The sequence below is a fragment of the Monodelphis domestica genome, chromosome 6, assembly GCF_027887165.1.
Source record: "Monodelphis domestica isolate mMonDom1 chromosome 6, mMonDom1.pri, whole genome shotgun sequence".
Lineage (NCBI taxonomy): Eukaryota > Metazoa > Chordata > Mammalia > Didelphimorphia > Didelphidae > Monodelphis > Monodelphis domestica.
This window is the reverse complement of record NC_077232.1, coordinates 177,040,114-177,064,274: the sequence shown is the minus strand read 5'-3', so window position 1 is coordinate 177,064,274 and position 24,161 is coordinate 177,040,114. Positions and strand designations below refer to the sequence as shown.

General features: G+C 39.2%; 1 protein-coding gene across 6 annotated transcripts in view; it reads right to left on the bottom strand.

The window, feature by feature from the left end:
- Positions 1 to 6,237: 6,237 nt before the first annotated feature.
- GAB1 (GRB2 associated binding protein 1) overlaps positions 6,238 to 24,161 on the bottom strand; it is a 171,460-nt gene continuing 153,536 nt past the window's right edge. For 4 of the 6 annotated variants that reach the window (XM_056802739.1, XM_056802740.1, XM_056802741.1 and 1 more), the window contains 5 exons: positions 18,943 to 19,032; positions 16,472 to 16,565; positions 14,131 to 14,254; positions 11,463 to 11,585; positions 6,238 to 10,626 (listed from right to left, as the gene is read on the bottom strand). In XM_056802739.1, the coding sequence (XP_056658717.1) occupies positions 10,468 to 10,626; positions 11,463 to 11,585; positions 14,131 to 14,254; positions 16,472 to 16,565; positions 18,943 to 19,032 (590 nt within the window). In that variant the 3' untranslated portion in view covers positions 6,238 to 10,467. The remainder of the gene's footprint in view (positions 10,627 to 11,462; positions 11,586 to 14,130; positions 14,255 to 16,471; positions 16,566 to 18,942; positions 19,033 to 24,161) is intronic. The other 2 variants (XM_056802737.1, XM_056802738.1) reach the window with 1 other exon arrangement.

Genomic DNA, 24,161 nt, shown 5'->3' with positions numbered 1-24,161 from the left:
AGCTTCTTTATGTACTTAAAACAAGAAGTGAACTCTCCGTTCTTATACAAGTTTGTAGTGGATAGATTTCTGACCTCAAATCAAGTTCCAGTAGTGTTTTTCAGAGCTCAATGTAATTGTAAAAGAAATGGCCATATTTCAAAATACCTTTAATTGTGCAATTGAGGAGCTTCCAACTAACCTTCAACTGGACAAGATTAACCTGTGATATAATGGCATGCAAAAAGGCAAATATCAAGAGAAGTATCTAACAGAATTCTAGGAGTGACTCCTAAGAGACAAATATGCACAATTAAAATCATTTGCTCATGGATTTATATCAGCCTTTGGTGGTATCTCTCTGTATAAAGTCACTTTCAAAGATGATCACATAAAAATTCAATGAGTAATTGCAGTTGATAGGAAACACTAACTTTGAACCCCAATTAAGCAAAGAATTCAATGTTTTGGTGTTCACTCTGACTCTTCATGACCTCATTTGGGGTTTTCTTGGCATATACGACTGCCATTTCCGCCTCCAATCGGCTGGTATATCCAAAACATTTACTTTATTATCATTATTATTTTACTATGAATTTCATCAATAAAAATGTGCAGAAATTTGCTTTATCTCTTGTTATATAAGTAACCTACTTAATAGCTTTGATTTTGCTTCTCCCACAAAGCCTAAAATTTTAATTATCTGGCTCTTTATAGAAAGTTTGCTGATCCCTGTTATAGAAACCTTTCCTGATCCCTCAACTGGTGGTGCCCTCGGTTCCCAAATTATCTTATTATTTTGTACATATGTTTATCATATGCATATGGCTCCACCAATAGAATATAAGCATCTTGAAGTCAGGGGATTTCATTTTTGGCTTTGTATCCCTGGCTCATAGAACAAAGTAGGTACTTCATAGATGCTGGCTGGTTATCAGCAATGCATGAGATGAGTGGTCTATTAGTTGTGGATTTCTCCCAATTTATATTAACAGGAGTATTGTATTTAATTGGAGGCAGCATGACAAGTCTGGTCAAGGGCCAGTCAGAGTTAAAAAATATAGGTTTAAGTCCCACCACTAATTTTTTAAAATTCTTATCTTCTATCTTAGAATCAACACTGTATATTGGTTCCAAGACAGATGAGTGGTAACGGGTAGGCAATGGGGGTCAAGTGACTTGCCCAGAGTCACATAGCTAGGAAGTGTCTGAGGTCACATTTGAACCCAGGACCTTCTGCCTGGCTCTCAATCCACTGAGCTACCCAGCTGCCCCCTGTCCTTATGATTTTGGACAAATCATATCCTCTCGGTGTTCCTGGTCTCTAAAACCATTCTGAGCCATTTCCCGTTTTTAAATGGAAGCCATGAGGTCATAAAGAGTCAGACTCAACACTAAAAAAAAATGAATTATTTTGTCAAAGATAATCTTTTGTCTAACTGGGGTTTAAAATTAGTGTTTCCTATCAACAAATTCAATTGCAAATGAAGGAGCCAACCCTCATTGCCTCCCTGGATCTGCTCCAGAATTCCCTTCCATGTAGTCCCTTCCTATTTCCCCTCCTAAGCCCTTCTCAGCTCCCTTTTATGTGCTGTCTTCCTCCATTCGAATGTGAGCTCCCTGAAGGAAGGAACCATCTTCCTTTTAGCTCCATATTTGTCCTCCACGCCTGCTGGTAGTAGGTACCTTCTCCATGTGTGGTGGAGGGAATTTTCAGAGGGTATTCTCTTACACTGGTGAAACCATCAATCCCAAATGAACAAACAAAAGCTCTTCTAAACAACTCAGAGCACTCCCATTGATCACTTACCTCTTACAAAGTGCCTCTGAGACAGAGAGAAGAAAGATGTTGGTATTACTGTAACAAAACAAGTTTTGTCCCAGTGCCATTAAAAATGTTCAAAAGGAAAATCTATAGATTCTTCAATGAATTTATTCACTCATTTGTTCAACAAATTCTTTTGTTTGTAAGCCTTATGAGGGGTAAAACATAAACAAATACAGAGGAGGAGTTCTTCAGGGAGTTGACTCATCCTTTGGTGCTCCACTAGGTAGAATGCAAGGAGTATACCAGAGATAAATCCGGCAATAAGGAAGGGTTGGAGGCAAATTATGGATGTCTTTGAACGCCAGAAAGCATCCTGGTCCATGAAGGGAATCCAGTAGCTGAAATGATATGACCAGTAATAAATACTTCAGGAAGACTTCAAGTTTCAGCCAGAGCAGGATGGACTGAATGAGCTGAAGAGCAGAGAAGTTGGAAGTGAGAGGAAGAGAAGGCTGATGAGACAGTCCAAAGAAACTATAATCATCATTAGGTGATCATAGCTAACATTGATGTCACTTTTGTGATGTGCCAGGTACTGGGCTAAGAGCTTTCCAATTATTATCCCATTTGCTCCACACAATCACCTGGGAGACAGGTGCTCCTATTATGCCCATTTTACAGATAAGGAAAAAGAGGCAAATGGAGGCTAAAACTTCCCTGAGGTCATGTAGCTAGTAAATTTCTGAGGTTGCATTTCAACTCAGGGCTTTTTGATTCCAGATCTGGTGCTCCATCCATGGAGTGTCCTCAGATGCCCATAGAAAGGTAGCAATTGGAGTGGAAAGGATGTATAATAGATGGAAGTTGGGGACTGATGGGACATTAGGTGCCAAAGGAAATAGGATGGAGGATGTTTTTTTCAGGAAAGACAGTGGGAATCTGAGAAGTCAGTCAGGAAGAGGATCTGTGGTTTAGAATTTGATTTGGGTGGAAGGGCAGAAGAGGTCAGAACTAGGTAATTAAGGTTAAGTGACTTGTCCAGGGTCACCCAGCTAGGAAGTGTCTGAGGCCAGGACCTCCTATCTCCAGGCCTGGCTCTCCCCCAAACATCTTCATTCTACTCAAGTTGTCATGGCGACAGGACTTCCTGGTCCCTGAAGAATGAGAAGGGCCAGTGGCAAATAGACTTGGTATGCATCTCAGGGCTGGGGAGCTTTTCTAGCCTGCCCTGGAGAGGCGAGGGCAGGGCAAGGGAAGATACATCTACCTGAGTTAAACAGCACAGTGCCCTTGTGGAATATCAGTTCTATGCTAAGGCTGGGTGTACTTCTTTTTTAGAATGGCCCACTAACTAACAAGCTTCTCATTTTTTCCAGCATTGGACCTAAACTACCAGAAGACTGGCCTGAGTCAAGCTTGTTTATTATGGCACAATTTGGTGACATTGGGGGTTATAATTCCAAATTGCTTTATGGAATGACTGGACCATTTCACAGTTCCAAAAATAGTGTCCCATATACCAATTCTTCCATGGCTATTCTACAATTATTTTCTCTAATATGATAGATATAAGCAGGGTGATCAGAGGAGTTTTAATGTACATTTCTCTAATGATTAGTGATTTGGAACATTTTTACTATGGTTATTGGCAGCTCGAGTTTCTTCCCTGAATAGTCTGTTCATATTCTTTGATCACTGTTTATTGGAGAATGACACTATTTTAATTAATACTTTAAACTTTTAAAAATATTTTCATTTTAAAATTCAAAATCAATTTTCTAACTTAGAGAAATTTGCTACAAATATTTTTTTCCCCAATTAACCTTTTTCCCTCTCTAATTTTACCTCCATTGATTTTGTTTGGGCAGGTGGCTTTCAATTTTATCTAACCCCAGTTGCCCATTTATCTTCTGAGTCCCTTTCTGTCTCTTGCTTGGTCAAGGATTCTTTCCCTCATTCATATCTGCTAAAGATATAAGCCTTCTTTGAGTCTCTGGTTTGTTTATGACATGATCTTTTATGTCTAAGTAATACATATGTTTGGAGCTTATGGTAATATGTGGGATGAGATGTTGGTCTCAATCTCATTTTTAACAAATGGCTTCCTAGTTTTCCTAACAATTTTTGTCAGTGAGCCTCATTGTAGTAGTTGGGGTCTTTAAATTTATTAAGCACAACGCCATTGTGTTTGTTCCCATATCTTTTGTACCTAATCTGATCAACATTTCTATTTTTTCCCCACAAGAGGAACAAAATGAGTTTTATTTCCTGTTTTATGGAACTTAATGCCCAAACTCTACAAAATAAAGTCACAGAGAGATGTTTGGTTTTCTCGGGGCCCTTGAATAAGTAGACAGCCCATGCTAGGTAGCAGCAAGGGCGTGTAGCCTGGTGGGAGGTTGTCACTGCCTGGAAATAATACTTATGAGTCAGGTGAAATTTAGTAGAAATTATCGTAGTCTGACCCATTTACACATTGACAGAAGTGTGCCGAAGCCAGCTTGAATTAGCTTTTGAGAGTCAATTATTAAATTTTCAGTCTGAGCACTTAGAAATTGGCAAAAAGTCAAATCAAGGCTTCTTATGATTATTTTGTTGATGTTCTAGACTCCAGGAGGTGGTGAAAAACTTTTAAAGAATCCACATTAAACTTAAAAATGTGTCATGAGTGCCTCACCACCCTTCTCCCCTGACCCAAGAGCTAGTCCACGTGGGAGGGCTCCTGTCTACAGATATTCCCATTTTCTAACCAGCCCCAAGTACTTCAGCGATGATTCTTTGTAATGGGGTTGGCTCTCAGGGGCTGCTTTCCCTCAAGTTCCAGTGACTGGTCCCCTTTCTCTTCTGACCATTGGAGGATGGGAAACGATTGGGAAGTGACTGCAGCCTTTGGAATCACGGCGTTCCCGAAGAAGAGGAGCTGATGTTCAGGGTCAGGGAGCCAAGTTATCATTGTGGTTTCTAATTTTAGCATATACTCGGGGAGCCCCATAGTTGGAAACAGAGCACCATTTCTTTGCCTCTGTCACCTATTAAAGATGTTGATACGGTAACTAGAATTTCCTTCAGGTTCACCTCTTTGCTTATGCTCCACCTTCACTATATATTTTTGCCATCTCTTGGGCCGCCTTTGCCCTGAAATCATTGCTCAAACTTCAATATGTAGGTTGATTTCAGCATGTATGTCTTTGGTGTTTATGGTAATTTAGTTGGAAAAATGTCCTATTCTTTAGAGATTTTCTCTCTTCATCCTCCATCATAGATACTAGTGCACTAATTATCTTCAGGGAATCTTTTTATTTTTTTAAATTGTTCTCCTAAGCATTGTCTGATAAGATAACCAAGTTTCCCATAAAATGCCTTTGTTGCTTTCTTTGGGGCATGTCCACAAATCAACTCTCACTGTTAAAAAGTGGTTTACCATTGGCTCTTTCCCTTTCAACGAGGTTGATTAAAAAAATAAAAGCAAGCCTTTATTAGTAGAGAGGATAATATTTTTTTTAATAAAGGGCAAATCTAAGTCACTGAGACTAAATGACCCATGCAAGATCAAAGTGTGAGGCATTCAGGCCTCAAACCCAGGCAGGATCCAAGAATCCTCTCATTCAGATAAATACTGCGAGGCTCTCATATCAAGGGACTTTTCCAAGGTCCCAAAGGGGGGAAGTAATTTGGAATTAGGGCTACCGACTGCAAATTCTGTGCTCTTTCTACCATACCAGGCTGTTCTCTTGTGCTAAAGTAGAAGCCCAAGCCCTTTGTTCACTGACAACACAATATACTGCATCACTGATTTCTTATATGATCCTTCTTCAGTGCTAACCTCCAGGAAGAAAGAAAGTATGGTGGCAGGACTCTCAGGCTGGTTCCAGGGGAAAGTACAATGGATTTGGAGCCAGAAGACCTGGCTCTGCCAGTATGACCCTTGGTTAGTCATTTACCTCCTGTGGCTCTCAGTTTCCCCATCTGTCAAATAAAGAGTTTGGACCATTGGGCTTTTAAGTGCCCTGCCAGCTCTCAGTCTATTGCACTATAAGAAATGTACCAAATTCTCAATATTGGGAAAACAACAAAAACAAAAATAATACAATTTTGGAAGGATCAATTCTGGTAAATTTTAACATCTGAAAAAAATTGCTCATTATTTTTTACATTATACAAACACACACACACATGCGTGTGTGCATGTGCATGTGCATATGGTCTCTTAGTGAGTAATGCCAAAAAATCTTGGAACCCAAAGACCTGAGAATCAGGCACAGAAAGGCCATTTTGCTTGTCATTGTTGGCATATTCATAACTTTTATCAAATGAGGCGGGCAACCTCTTGTAAAGAGGAAGAACTGAATAAAGTTCACCCTTCTTCCCAACAAACCAGCAAACAAACCCTCCAGATACTAAGTCAGTTCACATTCACGCTTTTGAAGTGCTATTTCAGGGTCAACATGGGATGCTTAGAATCCCTCCAAGCCAATATCATACAAAGGTAATTTCTCAGAGGCAGTAATTTAATAAAACAATTAAGAGTAGCAAAAGAAAAAAAAGTAAAACCCCAGTCTTTGGCCATACAGAGATTAGAGAAACAAGCTTGGAAACTTTGTTTTGAAATTTTTACAATTTTCCATTTATTTTAATAACCTTTTAAGAAAAATAATTTTGCTTAGTGTTAAAATGGCTAAGTTTAGGGAGGTGTTACCAGATTAGCTCAACAGTAATGAAATGTAACCTGTCAACCACCTTTCAGTTCTCCAAGAGATTTCTCAAAACAAAATGAGATCAGAAGTTTTGTTTCTACAACACAACCAAGAAAGATGATTTCTTCTCAGGAAATCTATTTACATTTGAATGCCTAGAATAATCATGAATTACTCGGCCTAACTTTACTTTGCAGAAGTACAGAAAAGACAAAGAGAATTGGGGAATTGAACCAGTTACAATTTACTTCCTAACTTTTGGGGGCTGCCCATATAGAGGACAACCACACCTCCCTACAAACCAATACTGTCAGAAACAGTACTGAACTGAACAGCCTATAGGCCTTACTTGGAATGGCAACTCATATGTATGTGGTTTTTTTTTTTTTTGGGGGGGGGGGTATTGTTGATATTTCTGTGTAAATACATCAAAAAATGGTTAAAACAAAAACGCCAAATTCCTTTAGTAAACTGGATCAAAGTTCACCTTATAGCGATGAAATATAATATGGAGGGGAAAATACACCATTTATAAAAATGAGGATGCTATTGACAGCTGTGCTGTTATGGGAAATCCTATTTATATATATACACACACATGTATGCATACGTATATGCATGATTTGTTCAGTTATACTCATTGCCTTTTACTATATGGTCGGCCTTGCCTTCCACCATCAGCAGTCGGGTCATAAAACTAGAGGCAATAGTTCATCTCTCACAGTTTCTAAACATTAAAGATTTTGAATAGCTCTATCTTTTTGATGAGGCAAAATAAGGAGGCATTAAGTATGTTTGGAAGCAGTTGGGCACGTTCTACTTAGTGTCCTGGCTATGTAGCCATGAAACCTTGAAAAAGATACGATAGACTAGAAGGGGAGAAATCCGGCCACTTCCCAAAGAAGGGAATCAAACTGATGGGACATTTTCAACTCACTAGCATCCACAAATATTAACTTTTAAGTCCATTTGTCCTAGTTTAGGGGAAAAAATGAGGCCAGGGAAAATTGTAACGGGGCTATGCACTACTGGGTTTATACACCAAATTTAGTTTGGTCTCCTATTTCTTCAGTTGTGTGTAGTTTCTTTTCTATTAGAAGTCACAGGTGCCTCTGTCTAACTATGTACCTCAGAGTATCTGCATAGTAGTATTCTCTATTCTGCTCACAGTTGCTCATGTGGTATTGATATATTTGTGTGTACACGTAATTGGCGATAGTGCAGACAAAAACATAACCACTGACAGCTTAAAAACTGGACTAAGAGTTGCCCATTTTAAGTTCAAATAGCTTAAATCCTTTGAAAGTCAGGAGAGTAAAAAAGTTGAATTTTTAAAAAATGTAAATAAAGATTAAGTTGTGAAACACTAGACACCTTCATGAAGTGTGGTAGTTGCTTAGAAAGCAAGGCATTAACAAAATTATTTTTAACGTTGAAAATACATGATTAACATCTTCTAAACACTGATCACATGGGGAAAAAAGATAGCTGAGCTCCCCAAACCCAGCCCAGTGTTCTCAGACATCCACAACCCCACTGATTGATTTAGCACCAGACTCACTTTCCACGAGAATTTCATCTTTCATTGAATATCGGCAAGAAAATTTTCAGTGGATGTTAATTTCCTACAGCAAACTGCCTTCCTCAAATACTTTAAGTACCAAGTGCTCACTCTACATGAGGGGAAAACACCCACAACTCTGACCGGCCGGGAGCGCTGCGTTCCTAGGGGAAACAACGAATAACTTGACAGAGTTGTGCAAAAAAAAGAAACATAACATTTTTTCACCATAGTTTGAGATCCTAGAGACAATTCTAAAAAATAACACATCAGTTCCTATTTCTCAGTTATCAGTAACTTCTCTCTGAAAATGTTTGAGATTTAAGTCACATGTACTAGGCAACAAAATTTAGCATCTTCACAGACCAACTAACTATGTTTGGGTAGTTTAGGCACATTTCATAGCACTTAGCCTTTATTTTATGCTTGCATGGCAAAACAGTTTAACACATCACTCTTGAACAATCTGATTTATTTTTAAAATCACCTTAGAAAGTACGTCCCGGTTTTAGTTTTTTGTTTTTTTTGTGTGTGTTTTTGTGTTTTCTCCCCCCCCCCCCCCAAGAAACAAACATTGAAAGCGTCAAAATGTTACTAGCTCTACAAGCCACCTTATTAGGATAATTTATACACTGTGGATTGAGGGATATAATTAGGCACAGCAATAAGGCCAACATGCTAGAAAATAGGACATGATGATTTAAATAGGCAACAATCAGAGGTCTGGATGAAAGGAGGGAGAGACATCTTACAACTGGGGACATAACCTTCTCTCTTCCTCTTTTTCCCTCCTTCCTCCATGTTAGTATATTTTATTCCATATATACGAGGCCTTATATACGTCATTTAGGTAAATAAGAGTAGCTTCTTCCTGATAAGTAAATCATGTTTCTAATCCAAGGCAGGGGAATCCATTGCAGTCAGGTTCGAATGCCATTGCCTTGGTACTCAGGACAGAGGACCAAGTTTAAGGTGAGGGATGGTGTCATCCCAAAATTCTTCTGGCACTCTCAAGAATGCACCCAGATATGGGTGCCCAAAGCCAAATTCGCCATTTTAACGTCATGTTAGACTGAGGCTCTGAGTGTATCTGGAATTGGGGCAGTGAATAAAAATCACAGTACAAAAAACCTTTACATCCTCTACTGGAAAAGCAATAGGTGTCACACGTGGCAATTACTTACATTACAGCATCTGTTCTTTTTTTAAAAAATGTATGTATATATATATATGTGTATATATATATATAAAATATCAGTTGCATAGGGATTTAAATATAAGGCCAAGAAGGAGATTAAGTAAAATAAAAATTCATAGAAAGGGCACTATGGTGTCAAAACATAGTTATTTCCATTCATAGAATAATAAATCTGTATTACTGTCTAATTAAAAAATCACAGTATGTTACTAGTACTAACAGTGAATGTCAACTGTCCCACTAATTTCAAGTTGGAAACCAAATGCCAGGACTTGTAAGTAAGACTAAAAGCTCACTGTCTAAAGCTGATCAGTGTGATTAGCACAGCAGTGCTCTGGACGTACCTGATTATTTAGCTAGTTTCTACCTTTCGTAAATAATGTAAAGATCAATCCATGTTAATAAGTGTGAAGCACAACATGACTGCATGCCCTCAGTGGTTTGCAGGCTAATTCAATACTTAATTACTGAGTCTTTAAAAAGTGCAAGATCCTACCCTGCAGAATCTTCACCCAATGAACCCCAAACACTGTCATTAACAACAAGAACAACAACTAGAGAAATTCCACGGCTAAACTAGATGTAGCTAAGCGAGAATACTAGGTCCTAAATCCAGAACGGTTCATTATTATTAACTTATAGCATATGTGTTAAGAGGGCAAATGGCAAGCCCCTAATTATACTTTGCATTAAATAAAAAACAGCAGCAAACCACTGTTCACCACTTGAAGTGTCAGGTAGTCAATTAAGTTGTGAATCTGCTTCTAATGCATTTAAAAATGGGCAAAGTGAAGTTTAGACACCAATTTCCACTCTATATGTAGCTTAATTAATCTAGAATTGTTATTTAGAGTAGTGTGAGGAAGAATGAGAGCTCACCAAAGAACTGCATTAAGGTACATTATTTGGGAATACCGGAACCCATATTTTAACTGAAAAAGTGCATAAATATAGTAATACTACAAATGTATTAACTGGAGAACAAATGTTTCTCTGGAAGCTAACCAATACTATTTTTCTATGTTATTTACATCTTATAATTTGTTCAGATACCACAAAGCACCATTTAGGTAATCAATTGCTTGATTTTGTCTGAAATGTCCATTGACTTCAACTCTAGTCATTTCAAGGGTCTAGCTGGAGTTGGGCAGTCAAGTCCTCTTCAGTCCAACACTGCTGTGGATGTGGCTCTGTACCATCTGTTACCAGGGGTTATCTTGAGGATTCTGGCTGCTTCGGTTCTTGGAAGGCAGGGAGAGGAGTATCTTCATTTGACACTCTTGGTTGGAGTTTCAGATTCTGTAGACTGTCTCCCATCAGTCCAGGCTTCTCGGGTACTCTTCAGTGCCAACGTCTTCTGTTGGTCCACCACAACATAGTCCACTCTCTCATCAGCCACACTGCTGCCAGAGCCACTGCTCTTTTGCTATAAGTCAAGAAAAGAAAAACATGAGAAAGAAAAAGGAGAGGTCTAAACAAAGAAACACAGAGTCGAAGAGCCATCTGATAAGAGTCTGATAAAGAAACAAAGTGATAAGGGGCAATTAGGTGGCACAGTGGACAGAAATGCCAAGCCTGGGTTCAAATCTGGCACCAGACACTTCCTAGCCGTGTGAGCCGGGGCAAGTCACTAAACCCTGTTTGCCTAGCCCCTACCTTTCTGTCTCAGAGTCGGCACGGACACAGAAACTAAGGAAACAAGACAAATAACCATTTGAAGACCTGCCAATGAAATACATTCCAGAAAGGCGCTCGTCCCAAGCAATTTGTTCAGAGTCCTTCCTATACTTATCCAAATGATCTTCTCTCTCTCTTAGATACCTCCTTACAGCCAGGGTAGTAAGAATTCAATTCCACCCAACAAACATTTATTATGTATTTAGTACATGTAAGATAGAGTGCCAAATGCTGGTCAGAAAAAGGTGAAAATAAATATCCTTTACCCTCGAGGACCTGGAGATGAGGGGGAACAGGGAAGGAAGCATGGTGGAATATCTGGCTATTTATCCTGTCACCCAGGTCACAGGGATTGTATCTACGATGTGTTAGGCATTGCATGAAAATAGACTATAAAATTTATAATTAAAAAAAAAAAAGTGAACTAAAGTGCATTCGGCAGACCTTATGTTGGTGCCAGTATCTCCTCTTTGGGTGACATGTGGTTGGTTTTTTCTTTTCTTTTCTTTCTGGGGGGGGGGGGAGTTAGGGGGGCTATAAACAGCATTTAGTCTCTCTATTGCCTGGTCTCTAGGTTTTATTTACCTTTCGTGGTGGTGTTGACTTCCCAGAGTCTAAATCAAGATCTAGGTATTCCACCTGTTTGTCTCCTTTAGGCTTGACCATCGGACTGCCTCCTCCATCCAGGCTGTTGCTGCCAAACAAATTCTGAAATGGAACAAAAACCCAAAAAACCGTCAGTCTCAATGCATTAAATTTCTTGTGGACTCTAACCTAGTGTAGGTGATCTAAACTTTTGTTCCAAAGGGAAAGAGACCAAACCATTGTCTTGACTTAGTCATCAATGTACATTTTAAAAACTTCTTACAGATCAAGCAAGATGTGCCAAACTTATATATATATATATATATCTCAAGATATTTAATGAATGTGAGCTTGGGACCCTGGCAGTTTTCAAGTTCAATCCCAGCCTCACACTCCTATTGGCACACCAAGCAGCCACCTCTGACACCTTGAGCTTTGGGAGAGTTTTGCTTTTGGCCATCACTGCCGGGAACACCCGGTGTGGACGTGGAACAGCCCCAAGGCAGGCAGCTGCGCCCGGGAGCCCCTGAAAGGTTCGCTAGCTGGGCTGTGGCTGCACAGATGCGGGTGTGAGTGTCATAGGAACACATCACACAGAGGTCTTCTCCATAGCACGCTGTTTGTTTCCCATCTTGCCTCAACACATATTTAAAGTAATTTTTAAAATGTAGCTGCCCTTCCCGGGATGCTAGGCTCAGTGCTCTTCTCAGCCCTCCATTATACTCTCCTTATTTTATGGCAGAGCCGCTGAGCTGCCCGGAGTCTCCAGGGCCGAAGCTCAGTCCCTGCAGCTCAGAACGTGGGAGGGAGTGGGAAGGTGAGGACAGACTCTGGCACTACAAAAAAGACATTTTAGTCTCTTCCCTTGGAAAATGATGAGGTCGCATTCGGAAGCCTCTTCCACCTCTTAAACCTGACTCGAGAGCTCCCGGCTGCTAACTCCCATCCCCATGCTCTCATCTCTACTCTTTTAGGCTATGCTATATTTAGCCTGGATGCCTGCAGATTAAATTATGATAACAATATATATAATTCACTGGACTTTTGGTAATGAGTTTGTGCTAATGGGACCTTCTCTATTTACTCTTTCATTCTTCTCTGAAAGAGAACAGACATTTCTAGGGATTCTTCTCTTTGCATAATATTGCAGTCTTGCTCTTTATTGTTAAGTGCTGTAGGGGGGGAAAATCGGTCTCCCAAATGATCATCAAAAGAACTATTGCTCCATTTGATGGAGCATACTTATTTGATGGAGAATTACATATTTGATGGAGAATACTTAGATTCACAGCATCCCATGGCTGAAGAGGAATCCATTCGATTGAATTGGAATTAAAAATGAAAACATGTGTAAGTACACAAGGCACTACAAATCACAAATAATAACAAAGATGAAATAAAGTCCCTGCTCTCAAAGATCTTTTAACTTAATATATATAATTTATCTAGTGAATCCTTTTATTTGCAGTCAGTTCTGTACCAAAACAACCATATATATATATATATATATATATATATATATATTTAACTACTTGGAAGAGATTTCACATGCTTAAAAGTATAGTTGTTCTATAGCTAATGACAACCAATAATTGGAAAGTATTTAATTGAGAAATAGTGTTGTACTGTGGGGAAAGCCTGGATTTAAGGTCAGAAGACCAGAAATAAAATCCCAGCTCTACCTTTGGTAATCATGGTAGCATCAAGATTCCATGTATATAAAATGAGGAGAGTTGGAGTATATTAAAAGATCTTTAAAATCCCTTCCAGCTTCAAATCTCTCATGCTTATACTGCTTATCAAAACTCATATTACTATAATGAAAGCATTTTCTCTTCTTATAAACTCAGAACAGCTTGCCTAGGCCCATATTATAATCCACTACATCGTGACCTAATGCCCAACACCCTTTTATGGACAGCACTATGATGAGCTACAGGGAAAATGGTAAACATTCTGGCTTTCCAGAATCATTCAAAATGGCACCAGGCATTTTTAACAACATGGTATCCTTATATACCTGCCCATTTATCAGGTACTTTTTTTTAATGGGTCCTTGTTTAAATAACAAAGTAGTGGCTATGTAGAACTAGTTTATAAACAATTAAAGAGGGGCAGCTAGATGGCTCAGTGGATAAACTAGCAGGCGTGGAATTGGAAAACTTGGGCTCAGATCTGGCCTCAGACACTTCTACCTGTGTGACCTTGGGCAAGTCATTTAACTCCCATTGCCTAGCCTACACTGCTCTTCTGCCTTGAAACCAATAATTTAAGAATCAATTCTAAGACAGGCAGTAAGGGTTTAAATATACACACAACCCACCTCAGAGATTAAGTGTAAAAATATTATATAAATATATTTTAAACCCCACATATATTTCAAAGAGGGAAATATTACCTTGGTACTTAACACTACTTTAATGACCATCAGGAAAATGTTCAGTTCTTGATATAGTCTCTCTGTGGAATGTTTTACTGAATTAATCCTAAATATCATCAGTGGTCACATTTAGAGAGGGGGACGAAGAATTTAAGGAAGGACCTTCGTCTTGACCCCTTCCCTACATAAGGGAAGGTCTGCAGCCTGGCAGAGAGGAGTCTTGCCAGGCTCTGGGGGAGTTATTAGGGAGCCCTGGAGAAGGGCAGCTGGCATGCAGATGTTACTTACTGGGTCCTCACTGGACAGATTCGGGTTCATGGGCACATAATTCTCTTCACTGTCATGGGAGTCACTGCTTGAAGTTGTGCTGTGAACGGAATCCGGTCTGGGAGACAAAGGAAACCTGGAGGAGCTAATCACCAGAAATTATTTTTTAGAAGCGATACAAATCGGGATAAAAGGGCTAAAAACACCAATAATAAAAATCATAGGTGTGAAACTAGATTTTTCTGGGTTCCTGTTTCTATTCAACATTTTATTTAGGAGCTCACACAGTCCTTTTTCCTTAGCCCACTGCATCCCTGGAGTTTCATCTTTAGAAGGTTGGCTTGCTTTTCCTGCCCAGAATTCTTCCGTGTAGGAACTGAATGCTAGGCTCCTCGGCTCACTGCTGTAAAGCTGGAAGGGCCCTTAGAGAGTCACTGAATCTGATCCCTCATTTTACAGATGAGGAAACTGAAGCCCAGGGGAGTTAAGTGACTTGCCCAGGGTCACCGTTATTACGGGTCTGACGCTAGATCTGAACACAAGCCTTCCTGCTTCTATTAGGGAAAATCCATAGAGACTACTAACTCCCTAAAAGTAACTCCACAAAAAGTGGATACAGTGGAACCCCCATATCTGCAGGTGACATATCTGGGACCTATTATGGATGGTGAAAACCACAGATACATCATTTATAGGACTCTCAGCCCCTACTCTAGCTCTGGGGCTCTGTACTCCCTTACCCCCCCCCCCAATATTAAAAAGTGAAAAGGAAAGCAGCTGGGATGGGGGGTGGAGGGGTGTATTTGGTGTATGGGCACCTTGTTTTTGATCCAGGGCAACTGTAACCTTGGGAAGAGAAACTGCAGGGAAGAGAGCCTGGCTGTATGAAAATCCCTTAAAAGCTCAGCCTCCCTTATACGTGTCTATAGGACATTTGGGTGGGGAAAAGGAGAGCTGGTCCTTACATGACCAATGAACTAGGCCTGTGCTCAACTGGGAATGAAAACATTCCAGCTGATACCATCTGGCCATCCATTCTATTCCGTATCCCCGCTGACGTTTTGTACTGCCCAAATTGCATTTCTTTGTCTGAGAGCCTTCTTCTCTGAGTTAAGTTCAGAAGCTCGGCTTTCCTGCCCACTGAGTTCTGTTCTTGTGTCTAGGAGAGCCTGTAGGTGCCTTGCAGGGAGTCTGGTCTGTTCTCTCTACCTGAGCTGTGTGAGCTTCCCAGAGCACTGACAGGGAGGAGGGGAAGGAGGTGGTGTCCTGCACCCCAAACTTCAGCCAACCACACCGCTTTCTCTGCAGAATGTGGCCTTCAAAGCTGGTGGATGATCCTCTTTTTTTCTGTAAAAATGATCTCTCTGCCTTCTTCTGGGGTCTTTTTATTTGGCAAGGAGTTAAAGACTCCTTTTATTGGTAATTGGTAATAAACTGAGTGTTATGGTAACTTTGTACCTCAGTTCACCTTAATTTCTATCCTCACAAGATTCATTGTAGGGAAAAGGTTCTTAACAAGAGGTACAGGGACTTGAAAAGGGTCAAAGGGCTCATGAATTTGGGAAAAAAAAAGATTTAAATTTTTATTATTTTCTAGATGAAATGGAGCAACTCTTTTCATTAGGAATGTAGCCAACAAAACATTATGTTGAGAAGAGACCCCTAGGTTTCACCAAATGACCCAGGGAACATGAAAATAGGTTTTGATTAAGGACACATGTAAAACCCAGTGGAATTGTGTGTCCACTATGGGAAAGGGTGGGGGGAGGAGAGGAAAAGAATATGATTCTTGTAAATAAGGAATAATGTTCTAAACTGACTAATTAAATAAAAATTTCAAAAATAAAAAATAAAGAAGGAAGATACTAACAGAAAAAAGTTTGTATTAAAAATGAGAAAGATGAAATTAAAATTAAGGTATGTAATAAAAAGAAAATAATTTTAAAAATGGCCCAGGGGAGCTACAGCACAAAAAGGTTAAAAAAATCTTCATCCAGAGGAAGATTTTCCCCAGTTTGTTAGATGTTACCTAGCTAAAGGATGAAGGAGAGATATCCCAAAACTGATGAGACAGCGAAAAGTCCCTTTCAGAAACCTGAACTCTATCAAGCACACTCACATTGGCCTGCTGAGACTCACCTGCATAGACAATCTCTGGGCAAATCCTGTAGGCATGCGTGCCCGAGGGCATATACTCAAAAACCCAAATCCCAAAGACAGCATCTCTACTCCTGCTTCTCATTATTCCCACTTTTAAAGAAGAGATGATGGCTCTCCTCCTTTTATCATTGCTTCTAAAAGTTACTCATGATCATGAAAAATGGTAATTATTTACAGTCATGCAAATAAAGCCAAGACTTACTCTCTCGCAAAACTCCTAGTAATAGGAGATCTCACAGGGGCTTGTAGCTCTTCCCATTCTGGCAATGGTTTGATTTCCAGTGGTGCTGGCTTTACTATATGAGAAAGAGAAAGAGAGACAGTCTATTATGGCACAGGTCAATGTAAAACACAGATGGTAATACTGGCTTTTTTAAAAAAAGAAAGAATTGGAAGAGACTTGAGAAAAGATTTAGTTCATCCATCTCATTTTATGAATGAGGCCCAGAGAAATAAGTGACCAAGTCACACAGTTAATTAGTGGTAGATCTGAAATGTCCTGGTTCTTGGTCCAGGGTTCATTTTATTAAAATGTAATATGTCTCAATTTAAATGCCTATTTAATTTATGAACACACAAAAAAGAAAAAAATGAGAATAAGCATTTTGTTTTGCTTTATACTTCTCATTTAGGCTTTTCTTGATTAGTCGATACTGAATCCTACTCTTACGTTAGGGAGGGTTTTTTCCTTTCTTTTCTAATATGCATTAAAACCACATTCCTTCCTGAATCTAGAAACTATAATAGAGGCTCATTTTTATAGCACTTCTATAGTTTATAATGCGCTTTCCTCACAACAACCCTATGAGGTAAGTACTATTAGTTTTATTACCCTCATTTTACAGATGAGGAAATAGTCTCAGAGAGGGTGAAAGATTGCCCAAGGTCCCAAAGGTATTAGAATGCAGTGATAGGACTGTGAACTCAGGGACTCGGACCTCAAATCTTAGGACTCTTTCCACTATAGAACATTGCTTCCCAAACCCAACAGTCATCAAAGAGCTCTAACCACTGTATTTTAAAAAAGCAACAAAGAACAAGGCTTAAAATACTGTTTCAAAATGGAAGATCATAACCTGGAGTTCATAAATCTGTCTTAAAAATATTTTTATAACTGTATTTCAAAAGAATTGGTTTCCTATGGATTATATTTTATGTATTTGTAAATATTATTCTGAGAAGAGATTCAGATATTCACCAGATTGCCAGAGGTCCACAAAACACACAAAAAAGGTTAAGAATTTCTATTTTAAAATATCACAATGAAATGTAACATTTTACTATGAACTGTGGCTTAAAACATTTGTTTTATGTCTAGTCTAAAAAGAATTAGTGAATCTACTTTTAAAAAGGTAAACCAAAGACTTAAAAAAACAAACAACTAGTCATCTATTTTTTGGATAAAAAGTCACCTTAAAATAAACTAGTTTGTTTTCTCTCTGAAAGATAATTTATTCACACTTTCAGTTGCTGAATTATAATAAAACCAACAATTGACAACTAGAGATGATTAATTTGATTTATGGGTGATCCTGATTTGCTCAACAAATCAGAACTGTAGGCAGTTTGAAAAGCCAATTGACACAGATGTGCACATGATATCTTAAAGACTTAATTTGGACACTGCCTCCCTTAGTTGATGAATTCTTCTTTGAATTCCAAACAGTTCTTGGCCTCCATCAACTAACTTTCTCTTAAAGTTAAAAAACAGTTGTGTGATTTTTTTTTTCAGAAATTATGGGCCTAGAAAAACAGTTCAGTTGATTTTAATCAGCTAGTACTATAAATAATGCCATAGTAAATAATGTGTGCTTATGTCAGATGCTCAAGCAGGCTCCAGAAAGCACATGACTGAGGGCACTGGGCAAGATGACAAGAAATGAGCTATCAATTGCTTCATTAAAATATTTGAGATAATGGGACAGTTTTACTGATCACTGTAGTAGCTACTTACAGTGCCTGACCTTGCCTTGGCTGATTCTGCCTTTTGAGATCATAATTCCCTCTTAAATTCCAGATATTTGTTACAGTTTAAGCTGACAAATGAAATCCAGTCATTTTTCCAGGTACAAACCTCATTAAGTCATGAAAGTTCATTATATGTATATGGCATTCTCTAAAGTAAGGTGAATACCAGCAAGGGACACCATTTGCAACAATATAAGTCATCCACAAGCTTGAGGGCAAAAACTGACTGAAGAAATGAGAAGTAACACAACAGGTAAAAACTCAATACCAAGTATTTCCATTTAAAAATTCTGCTCCCCCCCCAAAAAAAAAAACAACAAGGATTACAGATTTAGAGTTGGTTGTGACCTTATAGGCCACGGAGTCCAATCCTCTCATTTTACAGATGAGGAAACTGAGGCAGATAGAAGTTAAATGACTTGCCCATGGTCACACATCTATTAAGTGTCTGAGACTGAATTTGAACCAGGTCTTCCTAAATCCAATTCTTAGCAACTTATCCAATATACCAGGTGTTGGATTTCCTTTCAAGAGAAACCAGTACTCCCTCTCAAGGTCAAATGTAGAGAGATAGCTTCGTTTGCAATAGTAGTAATCATAAAGGCCTAACCCTCTCCCCTCCCCCCATTATTCCTTTAATGTTAAAAAAAAATTTTTTTTTTAAATCCCAAAGTCCCATACAACATGCGGTGCTAAAGTACATACCCTTTCGTCTTGTAGCAAAGTCACCTATGGTTTGTGAATCAGTTCGCTCTAAACCATGGGGTTTAGGTCTTAAAATTTTGGGACTTTGACCTAATTGGTAGAAAGAAGACTCTCTTAATATAATGTTCTTTTTAAATGGGAAAGTTGGAATTCTGTAAATAAGCAACAGAACTCTGTGCAGAGAAGTTAAATTTCAAAAGTATAAGCCCATGGAGAATCTTGCAATTGAGCCAAGTCTCATGCTAGGGTAGAAGAAGCACCACAACTGAAAGGAGTAATAAGTTGCATGCAAAAATAGATGTAAGAAGCAAAGGGTTATAAAAGATGGAGGATTTTCCAGAGACTGGTTAGGTCATTTTAAGCATTTTATGGAAAAACCCAATCCCGTTCATGTTAGAATCATGTCTACTAACATGATAAAAGACCCATCACCCGAATAAAAACTCTTAGAGCTAAAGCAAACACATTTCAAAGTCATAATTCCTCTGATGTTTCATCTCTCTCTCTCTCTCTCTCTCTCTCTCTCTCTCTCTCTCTCTCTCTCTCTCTCTCTCTCTCCCTCCCTCATTCACCCAGACCTAGAAGGGACCTCCAAGACCTTCTAGACCTTCTAGTTCAATCCTTTCATTTAATAAATGAGGTCCTACTAGTCTTCCCAATATAGCCTAATTTTCCATATTCTGATTCATTCACTTATTCAATAAACATTTATTTAAGCACCTGCTGTATATGGAACATCATATGACTGGAGCAAAATTTCAACAAGACAGTCTTTGTCTTCATGGATTTTTTTGTCCAACAGGGGCATTAAGACATACCATGCCCAGATAATAATAAACAATATTACATGAAAGGGCATTGGATAGGGACAAGATTGAGTGCTAAAGTGGGGTCCAAAGATGACCAATGGAAAGAAGGCTTCATGGAGAAGGTGGTGTTTGAATCAAAGCTTTAAAGGATGGGTTCTGAAAACCCCATCTGATTACATCTTTTTCTCTGAGCTTCCATTTTTTTTTATCAAAAACAACCCCAAATTTCTCAATGATTTCTAAAATGCTAAAGATTCATTTCTCAAAACAAAAACATAACAAAACCAAAAAGTAAGAACAAAAAACCTCCCCGAGCATTTTAATGAGTTAAAATTTTAGGTAAAGATGGTGACTGGCTTTATGGCATGCAAGCTATGAAATTATCATGTAATTTCTGCTCAGCAGTTTCCTTTTTCTTTGCAGCATTGTCTCTGTTATCTCTTCTCTAGCACATACAAAAGAATTTATGGGAATCCCATGACTCCACAACCAGGGCTCACCTAATTTTGTTCCCTTATTCCTTTGGTGTGTTGTGTTGTGGTATTGTGTGTGTATCTGTCTGTCTGTTTGTCTTTCTGTCTGTCTCCTGCCCTCACTATCAAGAGACCTGGAATGTCTTGTCTTTCTATTCACTGCGTGCCCAAATACTCTAGAATACCATGATACAGATGAATATGTACCACTACAAAGTCAGATAACAAGAAAGAGAAAACCCAGTCTAGAGAGCCATGGCTCCTGAAGAATGACAACAGGTCGGGAGAACCAGTGGGAGCCCCTGCTTGCTGAAGATGGTCTGCATTCTGCCCAGTCGTATGTGCCAGACTGCACTGGACTAAAGAATACATATTCTAATGAAAATTATAAAAAACAAAGGCAGCCCCTACTAGTCCTCCTGTGCAAAATGACTATTTTCATATTCTTCAGTTTGGCCTAGAAGTGACCTTCAGTTTGATGGCAGATAGTCCCTGGCTACCAAAAGGAGGACACATAAATTCACAGACATTAATAAGCAACAATGAAGATTTGGAACTTGAAGGGATCTCCGAGACCTTCTAATCCACCCCTTCATTTTCTGGCTGAGGAAACTGAGCAACCAGGTTCACTTGCTTAAGGTTGCACAGATAAGAAGAAATGGGATTTGAACCCAGGTGTCCTGTGATTTTTTTCCTCTCCTTTATTTTGGTACACAAACTGGGCCTCAGTTTAAAGGAAACGTATTTGAGCTGACAACCAAAGATCCTAATAAATGAATTTGATAAAAGTAACTCCCTATTCCAGGAAAGAAACAGATTGCCTTTAGTTTAAGAAAAATAAAAGTTAAAGGCATAGATCTGGTCTGCTATTAGAGAAGAAAAAAGGATTGGGGTGGAAGGGAAAGGAAAGGGACAGAGACCTGAGAATGTGTGTATAAATGTGTGTGGGTCTGCAAAGGCATCCACATGCTCCATCCCCCTCCTCTGGGTATCTTCCTAGAAGTCATCCTTTTACATTTGAAATACTGACATACCATTGTGGGATAACTTCAATATGGAAAAGAAAACACGAACACAAGCACAACTTATTCATAAAGAACTTATTGGCATATGAAGGAGTACTTTTCTCATAGACAATGCCAATAACCCTCCCATTTTACAGAAAAAGAGACTAAGGCTCAGAGAGGCTAAATTTCTTGTCCAGGTACAGCTGGGACTTTAAAGTTAAAACAATGAAAAGGGCAAAGGATAGGACAGTCTCAGGTTCGAAGGAGGTTTCCTGGAAAATACTGATGACTTGGGATGCCATCAATCCTCTTTTATGAGTCAGTCTTCATTTTAAAGGCATTTCTTAAGGTTAGTTAATACAAGAATATCTAATTATCCATCTCCTTAATCTCTCTACACTCCAACAACGGGAAGGATGCATGCCATACACATAGGGTTATTCAGATTATCTTCACTGACTCTGAGTAAGGGATTTATCCCCTAGTGGGGTTTTTTCCTTGACAAAAGATGGTTGCATTAATCTACAGCCTACTGGACAGAGTTAGATGGCGGACAGTCTCTTTTATGAGGAAATACTATGTACCAGGAGTAAGAGTTGGTTTGGGAGCCCTGACACCCAGCCCAGACTCCCTCAGGCATAAACAGGAAGACAAAGGCTCATCTGCTCCAGGCCTCCTCCATGCTCCTTTCCCTGCCACTCTATCACTTGAGATACCAGGAAGCAGCAGAGTAGATGTACGAGCCCTCTAAAGGAAGCGTGATCTTGCCCACCTGGTTATACCCTCTGAGAAAACACAGCTTCCAGTTTCTTATCAGAATAAGCAAAGGGATTATTGGAAAATAATCAGAGAATAATAATCCCATGATAAGAAATATAACCTTAGTATAGTCTAAGAACACCTTCCACCAAAAACAATCCAAATGTGGTACTAGAGAAGCCTTTAAAAAGATTTTTAAAAATTCTTACTTCTGTCTTAAAATTGATACTAAGTATGGATTCCAAGACAGAAAAGCGATAAGGACTAGGCAATGGGAGTCAAGTGACTCGCCCAGAGTCACACAGCTAGGAAGCGTCTGAGACCACATTTAAACCCTCCTGACTCCAGGCCTGGTGCTCTATCCCCTGAGGCACTTAGCTGCTCCCCTCCTCACTAAGAAGACTTTTGAGAGTTTTTTTTGGAAGAACAAATACTGAAGCAGAAATATTTTGGCCACATAAGAAGATAGGACTCATTGGATACCACTGATGCTGGAAAAGGCTGCAGGAAAAAGAAGGGGATAGCAAAGGCTGGGATGAAGAGAGCCATGTGCATGAGCTTGGACACACTTCAGGAACTAGTGGAAGCCAGAAGGGCCTGCTGTGCTGGGGTCCCCAGAATCATAAAGAGTCGGCCATGCCTGAATAATTAAACAACAACGATGTAGCTCCTAATTTTTGCAATGGGAACAGGTTAGAGCTGAAACGAGCAGAAAACCTTTCTTAATGGCCTAAAAATACTCTGGCTCTTCACTTCAAATTAAGAGCAAAAAAACCACCGGGTTGTATGAACAAAGCCAATCGCACACCTAGCTGCTTCCCTGTTCTGATTTCTCTGAGAGTAACAACACTGCATGGATGCACAGTCTTGTATCATGGGCACGTGCACTCCACATGTACCCGCAGACATCCCTCGAGGTTCATGAAGACCCTGAAAGATCCCCAACTCAAGGAAAGGGAGCAAGTCCTGCTTTCTAGGGCATGTCCTCAGGCTTTGGCACCCAGTATTTTAGACAAAATAAGTCAGTGCATTTAAAACTAGTTTCTAGGGGAGGTGCTGAGTAAAGTAAAGCTCTGCATCATTTACATGAAAGGTGCACTGGTTTTACCTTATTTAATTGATTCTATAGATCTTTAAAGGAGAAAAACAATTGGAGTACATAAAACAGATTGGTAATAACTAATACGTGCATTTGTGCATATCTTATTTGAAGGTTTGCAAAACACTTTACAAATATTACCTCCTTGGACTTCAAAACAACCCTGAGAGGTAGGTGCTATTATTATGCCCATTTTAAAGATGAGGAAATTGAACTGGCTTGTCACATAGGAAGAGTCTGAGGTCACATTTGAATTCTGGTCCTCCTGACTCCAGGCCCACTGTGCCATCTAGTTGTCAAGAGGAGATGAATATGAACAGTAAAGTGTGTGTCATGTTCAAAGACAGAAGGAAGGGACTTTAGTATTTAATTCAAAAGATAGCTCAGAAAGGTGATATATTTTGCCCAAAGTCAAGAACGTATTAAGGAATAACTTGACAGATTTTAACCAAGGTCCCTGTGATTCCAAATCATTCCTCTTGCCACCATTCCATGATTTTTGAGATTCTTTCTGTTTAGGAAGAACCAGCACAGGTTGTTCTGTGAGCTGCTCCAGGAGTGAACTAGAAGGCCTGTGAAGGCATGGCTTCACACAAGCACACTCACATCTCTGAAAGGGGCTAACCATCCCCTAGTGGTTTTCTACTCTAGGATGGTTACAAAATTCCACAAGATGGGTCACTGTGAAAATATGTCACTAACCCAGGAAAATTCCATCAGAAAAGGCTTTTCTTCTGAAGTTTTTGTGATACCAAATACTCAGCTGATTAAAGCATCAGCTATTTCCAGGCCTCTCAAAAATCAAGAGAAGAGAATAACAGTTGTCGATCTTAAGTAAAGTGAAAGAAGATTTAAAAAATGAAAATCAAAACCAGTTACCTCAAACAACACATCTATATATTGAATTTAAGGACATGTGGTCTTAAAAGAATTCAGCAAAAATTTCCTCAACTATAATAAACTTCCACTTTAAAACTAGATTTTAAAACTTTTAAATGCAAAATTCTCATTCTCATTTATTTATTTTTGGGGGCAGGGAAAGAATAGGGGAGAGGGGAGAGATGCAATGTTC